Here is a 14384-nt window from a genome sequence, read left to right as displayed (position 1 = left end):
TGGGGGACAGACATAGGATGCACAGATATAGGATGGGGGACACCTGGCTGAACGAGACTACGTGTGAAAGGGATCTAGGAGTCCTAGTAGACCACATGCTGAACATGAGTGAACAGTGCGATGCGGCAGATAAAAAGGCCAATGCAATTTTAGGCTGCATCAATAAATGTATAGAGATCAATAGAAGTAATAGTGCCACTGTATTCTGCTTTGGTCAGGCCCCACCTGGAATATTGTGTACAGTTCTGTGTACCACAATTTAAAAAGGACATTGAGAAACTGGAGCGTGTCCAAAAGAGGGTGACTAAAAAGGTGAAGGGTCTGGAAAAAATGCCCTATGAGGAACGACTTAGGGAGGTGGGGATGTTTAGCCTGGAGAAAAGAAGATTAAGAGGTGATATGATAGCCCTGTTTAAATATTGGAAGGCATGTCATATCGAGGAGGGAGCAAGCTTGTTTTCTGCTGCTCCAGAGACTAGAACGCAGAACAATGGATGCAAGCTGCAGGAAAAGAGATTCCACCTCAACATTAGGAGGAATGTCCTGACAGTAAGGGCTGTTCGACAATGGAACACACTCCCTCAAAGTGTAGTGGAGTCTCCTTCCTTGGAGGTCTTTAAGCAGAGGCTGGATGGCCATCTGTTGGGGATGCTTTGATTGAGAGTTCCTGCATGGCAGGGGGTTGGATTGGATGGTCCTTGCATTCTCTTCCAACTCTATGATTCTATGATTTGATTAGTCCAATAAAGGTATCACTGTTTTGTGGATTTGGGATGTTATTATACTTTGTTATATGGCTAATATAACTACCCCTGGATATGTTGTATGTATCCACTTAGTCCAATTCATCAACCCCAAATCAACTAGCCTTAAAACATCAACATGTAGCCCAAACAATCCTGATAAGGTAGTAGAAAATAGGCATGAAATTTTTGTGAGATATAGCTAGTGGAGTGGTAAAGTCCAAACATAGTGAACAGAACACACCCACCTAATATATCTATTTTTTATTGATTGGTTGGATGTATAACTCACCTCTTGCCCCAAAATGGGATTCAATCAGCATTTTTATGTTCAAAAATTCTGTTTAATTACAAAGCTTTTGCTGAAGACACCCAACTCATTTGAATGATTTTAGCAACAATATACCTGACAGCTAATAATACCCATGTTCTTATGAAACTCACAGATGCACCTCAGGTTCAGTGTGTGAAGTCATACAAAGCTCGAGAGAATGATGAGCTTCCCTTAGAGAAAGCAGATATAATCATGGTCTTACAGCAAAGTACTGATGGTAAGTGAACATAGCAATGCTGGGGGTGTTGGGGTATGGAAGGTGCATCATGATGACTATAACACCAAATTTCCCAGGAGACAGTCTTTTGATCCTAGCTGCTTCCAGGACTGGGAAGAGCAGCATAAGAGATGCTGTGTTACTTCAGTCCAAAGTGCACAAGGCACACCCTGACTATCACATTATGGCTTTTTTTTAAAAAAAATTAATGCAACTGTAAAATGCTTCAGAAATTAACAGATCACTGGGGGTGTTTAATCCACTCTTTGTGGGCTGTTGATTCAGTTAAAATTGCCACATTTGTTTTGTTTTTTCTCACATTGCCAGAAAAATGGGAAAGCAGTTGAATGGTGGTAGTAGAGAACCTATATCAGGAAAGTGTGGATCAGGAAAATGGCATGTGAGAAGTATTAAATATCATTCCTGTTACTCCTTCAATAAAATCAGAGCCATGAGTCAGTAGTGATATACATTTTTGGGTTTATTCTTCATAAAACTGAAGGAGGTGAGAATTGTAGTTGCTGTTCTTGACTGTTCTGTGAAGAGTGAGATAATTCCATTGGTTCCTCCCTCCCAAGGAAGCTGACCCATTTCCCCAAAATTCCTGATAATGAGACAGGGGAGAACATAGAGCAATAGCAATAGCAAGTACATTTTTATACCTCTTGTCAGTGAACTAACACTCCCTAAGCAGTTTGCAATGTGTAAACCAATTGCCCCCCAACAAGCTGCATATTCATTTTACTGCCCTATGAAAGGATGGAGGGCTGAGTGGACACTGGAGTCCTGCCTGGGATTGAACTCAGAACCTTGTGGCTGTGAGTGGCTGCAATACTGGCATTTAACTACTGTGCCACCAGGGCTCCTGGTGCATATGCTCAAATTACACTGGGCAATCCCCCTAATGAAAAAGAGCATCAACATCCCATGAGTAAAAATGGAACTTAATGTAGATCACCACAATCTTCACATGATGCTTTTTATAAAATTAACAGGAAAAGAGATTGGAGATATAAAGAACCCTGGTGGTGGTGGTGGTGGTGGTGGTGGTGGTGATGATGATAATGATGATGATGATATGAGTCAGCTTGAGAGGCATGCAGGCACTGTTTCAGAAGCCGAGAGAGTGTCACCTTCCAAAGTGTGTTTTGGGTGCTTTTAATGCTAACAAGTCTCCCTTGCTTTGACAATGATAGTGTGATGATGATGATGATGATGATGATGATGATGATGATGATGATGATATGAGTCAGCTTGAGAGGCATGCACACACTGTTTCTGAAGCCAAGAGAGTGTGACTTTCCAAAGTGCCTTTTCTGTGTGTTTTTGGTTCTTTAATAGTGATATTGATATCAGCAAGCCTCTGAGGCAAGGCCAATGTAAATTGCTGTGATTTTTACAAACTCATGCGCAGTGAAGAAAAACCAAAGTCCCTTGACCAAGTACATACTTCTGAGAAGTACACTTGGTGCAAGAACAGTGAAACCACCTTGACATGTTCAATATGCATAGCCATGTTAAACCATGCTAAGTGTTAAACCCAAGGGGTTTGGTTATGGAATAAGCGTCTGAAATATGCAAGAGGCCATGTTAAGTAAAGCCATGTGAAATGCACAAATGTGCTGTTGTGTGTGTTTTGGAATGCAGGTTGGGGGTGTTTGGCCAGAAAGGGACCGAAGAGGAGAGGGCGGGCACACACCTCCTCCTCCCCACGGGGCTTCGGTGGAAGCTCCGCCCCCAGCGTGCAGCTCCACCCTGGATGGTGGAAGCTCCGCCCTGGCACGCGGCCATGCCCCCAGAGGGTGGAAGCTCCACCCCTGGCTTTGGCCCCCCAGTTGTCTGAGGGACAGCAACCCAGCCCCCGGCTCAAAAAGGTTGCCTCCCCTGCTTTAGATGTTCAAAGGCACTCCTGGTCAATGCAGAAACCTGGGCCCCCAGGTTCAAAGCTGAGTCTAGGAGTACTCTCAAACTACAAACCTATGTCTTCAGGGGTGTGTGACCCTGTCTAAAACAGGCTGGATCCCTATTCCCTGATCTGCCTTCCAACTGTCAAGGAGCATCTGTGTCTTGTCTGGATTAAGTTTCAATTTGTTTGCCCTCATCCAGTCCATTACTGATGACAGACATTGGTTTAGGACCAGGACAACCTCTTTGGATTGAAGTGGGAAGAAGTAATGAGTGCTATGTGCATATTGATGGCACTGCACCCCAGAACTCTAGATGACCTCTCCCAGTGGTTTAATGTATATGTTAAATAGCATACAGGTCAAATACAGGTATTATTATTATTATTATTATTATTATTCACACCTTTCCCCTAATCTAGGATACATGTTCCATACTGCTTTATTCTGAAGGAAAGCCACATGGGGCAGGATGTTGGAAGCAGACCCTTTTCGCTCTGTTCCCCCCCCCACACACACACACACACCAGGTGATACCCTAGTGCAGGATGCTACTGATTACAACTCTGCCTTTTTGTAAGGAGACATTGATTACCCTGTTCACCCACTCAGTCTGGCTCAGTGACTGTGCTGGATGGGGATTCTGAAACATGGAAAATCATAGAATCATAGAGTAGGAAGAGACCACAAGGGCCATCCAATCCAACCCCCTGCCATGCAGGAAATCTCAATCAAAGCATACCCGACAGATGACCATCTGCCACTGTTTGAAGACCTCCAAGGAGGTAGACTCCCACACTCCGAGGGAGTGTGTTCCATACAAAAGAAAGAGAGAGAGAGAGATATTAATTTCCTAAATTATGCCAATTTTCTCCATACGGACACCTTCCCACCCTTCTCCCCATTTTGTAGGAAGGAAATGAAGTACAAGCAAGTAAACAAACCCCAAGGATGTATCTTCTCAGCAGCCCCTTCTTTTCAGTCCAAGTAAATTTCCTTTCTAACAGTCTCATTTTTAAAGTGTGGCACTCACTGCCACAGGAAAGAGTTATGGGCTTCATCTCATGGCTGCACTTGGGAGTTGGGATTACCTCAAGAAACATGCTGAGGTGCCTGTTTTAACCTATGCTGTCATGTATCCTAGATTAGGGGAAAGGTGTGAATAATAATAATAATAATAATAATAATAATAATAATAATATGGACCCTTGTTATACGCTAGGGTTTGGTTCCAAGATCCGTGGATACTCAAGTCCCATTAAATATAATGACATAGCAAAATGGTGTCCCTTATAAAAAATGGAAAATCAAGGTCTGATATTTGAAATTTATACTCTTTTTGAACATTTTCAAACCGTGGATGGTTGAATCCATGTATAAAAAATCCATGTATATGAAGGCCTGACTGTATAAACAACAACAATATGAAAATACACTTAACAGTGAGTAAATCCCATTGTTTATATATGTAAGCATGTACTGGTTAACACTATTTATAAATTTCATCGTCACTATTTATTAGAAATAATTGCTTATGTAAGACTTAATTAGTTGAAGGCTTTCATGGCTGGCATCCATAGTTTTTTGTGGGTTTTTCAGACTATGTGGCCATGTTCTAGAAGAGTTTATTCCTGACGTTTCATCAGCATCTGTGGCAAAGATGCGGATGAAACGTCAGGAATAAAGTCTTCTATAATATGGCCACATAGCCTGAAAAAACCACAAAAAACTTAACTAGTTATTTAGGATTTAGTAGCTACCTTCTTTCAAGGAAACATAGTTAATCAATTTCTTGGTTAAATAGTTAAACTATTGTAGTTTAGGACTATTCAAATCTGCTAGATTTGTGCCAACCTTTCCTCCAATTAGCCTTTACAAGTGAACATGCTGGTTAATGGCTCCCACTTTTCCTGCAGTTCCAGGAAGAAAAAAAACCTTTTTTCAATATTAATTGGGAAGGAGAACAAGAGGAGGAGGACAGTTGGAGAGCATTGTAAATATACAATAATTAATTAAAATATTTTTTTATAATTGGGCTGGACCCATTTTAATAATAATAATAATAATAATAAAAGAATAAAATAATATTATATATTTGTATACCGGCCCTCTGGCAAACCAATCCAGGCGGTTAACAACAGTAAAATAATAAAATATGACAATTAACAACACTTTATCATCCCTCCCCCCTTAAGACAGTAATTAAATAGTATAACATATTAAAAATACAATATCAAGGATAAAAACAGCAATTAAAACTAAAAACCCTGAGGTGCAGGGGAACATTCTGGCCCTCTTTTGCCCACCTAATCTTTAACTTGGGGCAATCCCCTTCTGTTTGGACAATTCTGAATGGAATGAGATCCTCTGCAAATGGAACTTTCATACCAAAACTTACAAGGGTTCCAAATGCACACATCTTGTACATTGAACTTTCAATATAATCTGTTTGGCTCTGCTGACACCATTTGAGCCTTAATTGGTTGCCTTACCTGAGGTATTTGACCACTGTGCCAGACAAACAATCCATGGTCTTCAAAGGGTGGGTGAACCATGTGCATGGGTGGGTAGGCTGGAAAGCAGATGTAGATCAGTTTTAAAAAACAAATCTTAATTCAACAAGTTTCTAGATGCTCTGCTTCAAGACAGTTTCCAGATGCTTTGTGTCATAAGTACCATCATTCCTAGCCATAAATCAGATTGTAGGATCTGTAGTCCACATCTGCAAAGTATCAGGGAAGGTAATTAAAATCTATAAATGGGGCACTTTCAAAACAGTAACAAAATTCATTTTTATTCATTCATTGCAACATTTGATAGATAATTTGTTTCCATTACTTGTTTGGAAAGGCAATTCTTTGCTTTACTTTTTTCATTGCATACTGCCTTTTCATCACTTTTTGTTCCTCAGGATTGATAAAAAAATTGGCATACGACTTGAAAAAATGCCTGTCAAAATGGGTTTTGAAATGGCCTTTCAAAGTTAAGTTTGAAAATTGACTAGAAAACATGACTTTTTACAACAATAAGTAACTTTTTTGTAATGTTGCTTTTGAAATCTCATGTGGTATATTTAACTCAAACATAGCTGTACCCTGGATTAACCAGGATTCTTATACCTGGGTAAAAATCAATTATCAACACAGAGTCTCAACAACCATATGGACACGTGTATGTACAGTTTGATTACACATTTGGGGTTATGTGTGTACACTATAACAGAAAGCCCACGCTAGCAACTGAACTACTCCAGAAAAAGCTGCTTCAGTCTGGAGGTAATAAGATGAGATGTTTTATCTGATCGTGGAAATAAGGAAGGTCTTACTAAATGACAGGTAAAATGGTTGACTTACTGAATTGCTATCTGCAAACTGCAGTAATTCACTAATCAGAAAATGTTTGCTTGTTCACCCTTATTATCTGCTCTCTTTCCAGGCTGGATTGAAGGAGTAAAACTGTCAGATGGAGAGAAAGGCTGGTTTCCTTCTGATCAAGTGGAATTCATCTCTAGCAAACAAGTTCGGCAAATGAATCTGAAAGAGGAACAACGTGTTAAGAATGCCAAACAACAAGTCTTTCACAGAAAATAGGACCACTAGTTCCCATCACAAGCATTTTTCTCCTTCTCTCTTTCAGCTCCATGATCAAAATGCATTTGGTTTTCTGGATGAGAGATAGCTGCATAGGTTAGTAAGATGTACATAGTTGCACCAATTAGAAATGACATGTTTAACAAGAAAAGATACCACTTCACCTCATGGAAAGATCCTATGCATCACTGGGGCTAGAAAAAATACTGGCAGGAAAAAAAACTACTAACAGGAAAAAAAAATCCTCCAAATGACTTTTGGTACATGAAAGAAGACAGAAAAGAGAGCTGGGAACTTGATATTAGGACCTTTGGAAATCTTTTCTTGACTCTTTGGCTGTTCAGATACAGACCTTTGATTCAGCTTTTGCTGAACAAGGCCAAAAATGTTAATATTTCAAAATGCTTCGAATAACTATCAAAGAAGATGTTAGAAAACACACACACACACACACACACTAATACCCATTACTGTTGAGATGGGATTTCCCATCTGAAATAACACATTTTGCTTTAATTGCCAAACTTTCCTATTGAAGAAGAAATGCATATATAAGAAGAAAAATATAAAGTTTCCCTTGAGGTAGTAGTATATCTCCTAACCACAGAGTTAGGGCCGAGTCTCTAGTAAAGATCTTGCTCCTGTGCTATTAACAGTTGAAACATTTCTCACAAGTTATTCCTCCAACCAGGAACACAGCACCTGCTGTTCTTACTGTTGTGCAGGGCTAGGGAAAAAAGGAAAATAAGTGTTAACTAAGAATGGGTGGGAAAAGAAGGAACATGCAATATCTTTCCTCCAGAGACACTTTAAAGAATTATATCTGTCTTTTTTTTTTACCCTTCTCAGTTTACAAGAAAGTTGGATTTAAAAGGTATGTGTAGGTGGGTGATCTGAAGTTAATGTTAGGTGGCGTGCTATTCTTGTCCTTCTCATGGGCTTGCCATAGGCAACTGATTGGCTACAGTTTGAAAAGAATGGTGTACTGGAGACACAGTTTGATCTGATCAGAATGGCTCTTCTTGTGTTCTTATGACAAAGCACAGTATATAATAGGAAAAATCTCTGCCTGAAATGCTTTGTTGTTGTTAACTGCCCTCAAGTTGAATTCAACCCATGGCGATCCTGCAGATGAGAAATCTCCAAGACTCCCTGTCCTCCACTGCTCTGCTTAATTCCTGCAAACTCATACCCTTGACCTCCTTAATAGAGTCCATCCATCTAGCATGTGACCTTCATCTCTTTCTGCTTCCCTCCACATTTCCCAGCATTATCGTTTTTTCTAATGAGTCCTCTCTTCTCATGATATATCCAAAATATGACAGCCTCAGTTTTGTCATTTTGGATTCTAGGGACATTTCTGGCTTTATCTACTCTGGGACCTATTTGTTTCTTAATTGCCCAGCTCTCACATCCATACTTGGTAGTACGGAATACAGTGGCTTGTATGATTCTAACTATTGCACTCAGTTGTATATCCTTGCATTTTAGGATCTTTTCTAGTTCTTTCATAGCCACTCTCCCCATTCTTAATCTTTTTCTGATTCCCTGGCTGCAGTCCCCATTCCTACCAATGTTTGATCCCAGGTATGACAACTGTTTTACTACATTTATTTCCTCATTGTCTAAGTTGAATCTGTGTAGATTCTCCATAGTCATTATTTGTGTTTTCTTTATGTTCAACATAAAGCCTTTGTACTTTCTTCCTTGAATCTTTTTAGTAGTTGTTCCAGGTCTGTGAGGTTTTTTGGTAGAAATCCTAGAAGGCCACTATCTAGAGGGCAGTAGATGTACAAATACTGTAATCTGATTAGTCCTATGTTCCTCAGTCAGTGTAACAATTTGTACAGCCCTTACAAGAAATTAACTCAGGATATGGGGCTTCATCTTCTTCATAGTCAGCAGTTCAAATCATCACTTGATAAGAAACAAGACAGCTTGGAGGGTATATTTGTGTTCTGCTAATTGTAATGACTGATCCTATGAATGTGCCTGTGAAATCAATGGGGCTTAGACCCACCTAGCTCCAGGTAGGACCGCAATATAAGGATACTTGTGCTGCTTTTGAAAATGATTCTATGATATGGCTGCAAAATACAGATATTTAGCCTTCTGGTACATATAGTGCAACCTGATAAATAATTTAAATTGATGGTGTATGGACTATAAAATTCAAATAGTCTAGTTGGTTTGCTTGGGAACATAAAATGAGCTAATGGTGTCAAGGAATTTAAATATTTTTCTAATTTCTCTTACAGGGATAGGAAATTTATGACCTAGATATTGTTGTTAACTGCCTTTGAGTTGACTTTGACTCATGGCAACCGCATGAATGAGACACCATCAACCCCCCCTGTCCTCAACAGTTCTGCTCAGGTTCTGCAAGCTCAGATCCATGCCCTCCTCAGTTGTGTTTAACCATTTGGTATACAGTCTTCCTCTCTTTCTACTGTCCTCTGTCTTCCCCAGCATTACTGTCTTTTCTAGTAAGTAACGCCTTCTCGTGATGTGATTAAAGTACAACAGCCTCAAGTGATGAGGATACCATGGAAGGCCAAAAAAAGATAAACAAATGGGTCCTAGAACAAAACAAACCTGAATGTGCTGAGCCATGGTATCTTCATCATTCTTCTCCAGCATCACATCTTAAATGAGATGATTTTCTCTCTATCAGCTTTCCTCACTGTCCCAGCTCTCACATTCATACATGATGATGAGGAATAAAATGGCTTGGATGATCCTATAGCATTTTTATCGTTGCATTGTCTAGTTATCTAATAGTTATCCTTCCCAGTAATAGTCTTCTTCTGATTTATTGACTGCACTCTCCATTCTGATCAATAATTGATCCAGGATATACGAAAGCTTTAACTATTTCTATGCCCTGTCTTCTAGATTGAATTTACAGTCAGCTCTCTGTATCCATGTATTCTTTATTCACAGATTCAACTATCCACAGTTTGAAAATAATTTTAAAATCTATATAAACTTCAAAAAGCAAGCCTTGATTTTGCCATGTTATATAAGTGACACCATTCTACTTAAATTGTATTGTGAGATTCAATGGATTATGGTATCCATGGGGGGGGGGGGGGTCCTGGAACCAAACCTCAGTGGATACCAAAGATACACTGTAAATAAATCTTCCATGGCCATTATTTTTGTTTTCTTAATGTTCAACATTAAGCCTGTCTTAGTACTTTCTTCTTTGGCTTTCTAATAATTGTTCCCAAGTCATTGTTGTTTTCTGCTAGTAATATGGTGTAATCTGTATATCTAAGATTGTTGATAACCCTTGCTCCAATCTTCAATCCATCTTCCTCTGAGACTAAACCTTCTCTGCATATGGAATTTCCTGCATACAAGTAGAACAAATGGTGTGACCTGTTTGCAGACTGGAAACCATTCTGTTTCTCCAGATTCTAACAGTAGATTCTTGTCCTGAGTACAGGTTGTACATCAAGACAGTAAAATTAAATGGAATTTCCATTCTTTTAAGAGTAAGCTACAGATTTTCATGACCTATGTAATCAAAGACTTTGCTATAATCTATAAAGCACATGCTGATTTTCTTCTGGAATTCCCTTGTGCACTCCACTATCCATCATATGTTTGCAGTATGATCATGGACCTGAGCTCAATTTGCACCTCTGGAATTTTATATAGTGGGAGTCTGTGCTACAGAATTTTGAGTTCTGTCTCCAAGATAATTCATTATTTGAAGGGTTGTCATATTAAAGATGGAGCAAGTTTGTTTTTTTGCAGCTCTAGAGAATAGGACCCAGATCAATGGATTCAAACAAAAAGAGATTCCACCTAAACGTTAGGAAGAACTTCCAAACAGTAAGAGCTGTTTGACAGTGGAAAATGCTGCATTGCAATATACTGCAATGAAATATTCTTTGGAGGTTTTTAAACAGAGGCTGAGTGAGTTTGTTTTAGGGTGCTTTGATTGTTGTTCTTGCATGGCATGGGTTAGACTGGATAGCCCTTGTGATCTCTTCCAACTCTGTGATTCTATGTATATACAAATAGTCAAAAATCCAGTGTGTGTGTATCCAAAATCCCAAACACTTAGTCCCAAACATTTTGCATAAAGGAGGCTAAACCGGAATTGTCTTTTAAAAAGAATTTATTTGAAGGCTCATCAGATTTTATTATCTGCTATAATAATAATAATAATAATAATATTCCGCTTAATCCCTAGGAATCCAAGCGGATTACAACAGTAAAGAAAAATACAGTTAAAAGAGAATACATTAACAATTTCAAGATCCCCATCCCTCCCCCCATCATAAAAACATAATTAAATGCTAAAAGGAGATTAAACCAAGAAAAAAAGTTTAAAACATTAATATTCAATAACGATTAAAATGAAATAAGAGTTTCAAGCGGAGTCTGGGTAGAATAAAGATAAAGATGGGGGATAATGGGAGAAAAAGGAGGGGAGGAGGCAGGTCAGCAGGGATGTTCTAGTCTGGAAAGGCCTGCTGGAAGAGATCCATCTTAATAGCCTTCTTAAAGGTTTCCAAGGTGATAATCTGACAGATCTTGTCTGGCAGGTCATTCCAGAGTCTAAGAGCAGCTGCTGAAAAGGGACGCTGGATGTCTCTTTATCCACTTAACCACCCAACCCATGGTTGATTTGACAAGCAGTATACCAAGAGGAAGTGTAATTTAGCAAGGGTTATAAGAGAATTAAGACAGGAGGACTTGGTGGAAAACTACAGGTTGTATGTACAGTATTTCTCTGAAGAGAATATAAGAATTTATTTAGAACGAAAAAAGCAGACTATATAGTAGATAGGAGAATATGGAATATTTTTTAAAGAACTTTACTAGGAAAGAAATAAAAATTATTGAAAACCCACTTATGAAAAATATAATAGAAATATGGTATAAACACAAAAAAGAATTAATGAATGAAGATTCAATAATAACGCCAATAATAGTGGAAAAGAAATTCCCAAAGAATTTAAGAGGATTGTTAGATAAGGAGTTAAAAGAAAGGAAAATAGACAGAATAGAAGATTGGATAGATGTAAGAATAGAGAAAGGAAATATAAAAGAAAAACTTATGGGAATAAAAATTTCGTGGTTTCACAGAACAATGGTTTAAAAATTGGAGGAAAAGGAATGTAAAAAAGAAAAAGTATATGCAATTTGAACAAATTGTTCAGAAGGAAGAGAAATGGAAGAAAATGAGAATATAAAAGGAACTATTAGTAAAATTTACAAAATGTTGATGGAGAATAAAGGAGGAAAAATAAAAGGAAATACATTAAAGGGATTATGGGAAGAAGAATTAGGATGTAAAATAAATGACAAGGAATGGGATAGAATTTGGGAACAAAGACACCTGAAAAATTTATCGGTTCAGATAAAAGAAAATTATTATAAGTTGGTTTGGAAATGGTACCAGACTCCAGTGAGATTACATAATATTAATAAGAATAATTCAAAGGATTGTTGGAGAGGCTGTCAAGAAGTAGGGTCAGACATCCATATGTGGTGGCAATGTAAATATGTACAAAATTTTTGGGGAAAAGTGTTATTAGAAATAGAAAATGTTATGAATATAAAAATAGAAGACCGAGTATTGTTTTGTTATCGTTATATAATTCAGAGAAATGGAAAAAAGAAGAAAAATATTTGGTAACAAATTTGCTTACAGCAGCGAGAGTAATAATAGCAAGGTGTTGGAAAACGAAAATAGATGTAGAAGTGGAGGATTGGTACAAAGAGGTTTGGAAATTAGCTATTAATGATAAGCTGACATGTAAATTGAAAGTAAAAAAAGGACTATGGAAAAGAAATGACTTTGAGGGGATTTGGAAAGAATTTGTTGAGAATGTATTGAGAAAAGAAGATGGAAGGTTACCTCCAGAAGATGAACTGAAATTTTAGATGGAATATAAGGATAGAAATGGCTCCGGGGAAGGGGAGCACTGAGGGGTATATAAAATAATGTTTTAAAATGTGATAGTATGTAATAGAATGTAAGAAGACATTTGTTTATGAAATATTATAAAAATTAATTTTAAAAAAGCAGACTGTATTTGTTGGTCTTGGATGGGGTTAGGCCAGGTACTTGTGGACAGGCATTCTATTAAATTCTGGGCTCTGATAGAAAAGGGTACAAGAAAGATATATGGCATTATTGAAAATTATATTATGCCTATACAATGGAAGGCCCATTTCTCTTCCCTCTATAAACATGCTCTCAGGCCCAGATTAAATCCAAGTAATGATATTGTTATGACAGAGATATCAAGTTGCCCTGAATGGGAGCCAGTAACTGCTGATGAAACAAATGGCTTGATTAATTCTCTACCTTTTAGGAAAATGATCTGAATTTTGTTAATCTGCTTTGAAAGAAAGGCGTGGTACATACCGCCAACAAGCAGCGTACCAGTGCTAATTCAAGGGTTAGGGACCATGCAACAACTGCACGGTCCCTAACCCTAGAACGTATGGGTGGTGTAACAATGGTGGCGTCCTGTGTACATGGGCGCTGCCATTGCTACGAAAGCGATGTGCAGCGTCCGCATGTCTCCACTCGTCACTTATGTAACGAGCGCGCCATTAGCGCACTCATTATATCCACCCTGAGGTGGAAAAAGAACCCACTTTTCTTGGGTTCTTTTTCCTCCGGAGGGAAGCCATGCGGTTTGTCGGCTGTGACTTCCCTCTGGAGGAAAGTAGGCTGCCGGCAGGCCATCCTTTTTGGGCGGTCTGTCCCAGGCCTAGATTTTTTCCACCAAAGATGGTAGAGCAGTTGACAAGACAGCTTGTAGTTCTAATTAAATCAACTGAACCACAGCCCTTGTTTTTTCATCTATGACTTCATCTTTAACACTATTCCTATCTCCCCCTAGTCTTTTACTGCAAATGCCAGATGCCATAATTTTCTCAGTTCTCACACTGCCAGAATTTTTATCCTCATCTTTGTTTTCACAATGAGCACCAGAGTCATTTTCACTACCAGTTCTTACAGTTTGTTTTATGACTGGCCTGTTCAAGCATCAATAATTAGTTCTCATCTGTTATATTTGCCTCTTTTAGCTTTTGTGGTGAGCAATGGCGAGAAGTTCCATTAAGCCACCATATCAGAAGGCAGCAAACCATGACATCCACATGTTGAAACCATGTTTCACTCAAAAGCCAGTGAAAACACATTCTGAACAAGGACCTGGGGGCCATTCCCACTGGGCATATATCGCAACTTATATTGCTGCAATTCTGACTCAGATTTTTTTTCTGAGTTGTAATTGAATCTGACCCATTGTTCCCATTAAAAACGGGTGCAAACACACCCGTTTTTTTTACCCCTGTTTTTGTTCCCATTGGTATTTTCCCCGTGGTAATTTGAAGCAGGTTATTTTGCTCTCCATTCCCATTGCCCTTCCGGAACCTCTTTTTTTAAAATCAGCTGTCAATCAAGTGTCTAATAAGCGCTTGATGTCACAGCCAATCAGCTGCTTAGGTGCTTTTCCTTTCCAGGAAAGGGAAAAGGGAGCTTCTATTTGTCCCAAAACCCTCTGCATCTGAGGCTCTTCTGTGTCTTCCCATAGTTCCTCTGGGAAAGAGAGGAGC

At 38.7% G+C, this 14384-nt stretch overlaps 1 protein-coding gene across 3 annotated transcripts in view; it reads left to right on the top strand.

Annotated features, from left to right (window-relative positions):
* LOC121930343 (rho guanine nucleotide exchange factor 5-like) overlaps positions 1–8288 on the top strand; it is a 38715-nt gene extending 30427 nt beyond the window's left edge. For all 3 annotated transcript variants that reach the window (XM_042466544.1, XM_042466545.1, XM_042466543.1), the window contains exons 13-14: positions 1190–1294; positions 6634–8288. In XM_042466544.1, the coding sequence (XP_042322478.1) occupies positions 1190–1294; positions 6634–6788 (260 nt within the window). In that variant the 3' untranslated portion in view covers positions 6789–8288. The remainder of the gene's footprint in view (positions 1–1189; positions 1295–6633) is intronic.
* Positions 8289–14384: the final 6096 nt, after the last annotated feature.

This window comes from Sceloporus undulatus, chromosome 5 (genome assembly GCF_019175285.1).
Source record: "Sceloporus undulatus isolate JIND9_A2432 ecotype Alabama chromosome 5, SceUnd_v1.1, whole genome shotgun sequence".
In the NCBI taxonomy this organism is placed as follows: domain Eukaryota; kingdom Metazoa; phylum Chordata; class Lepidosauria; order Squamata; family Phrynosomatidae; genus Sceloporus; species Sceloporus undulatus.
The sequence above is the reverse complement of the archived record's forward strand: the minus strand, read 5'-3'. Positions and strand labels throughout refer to the sequence as shown.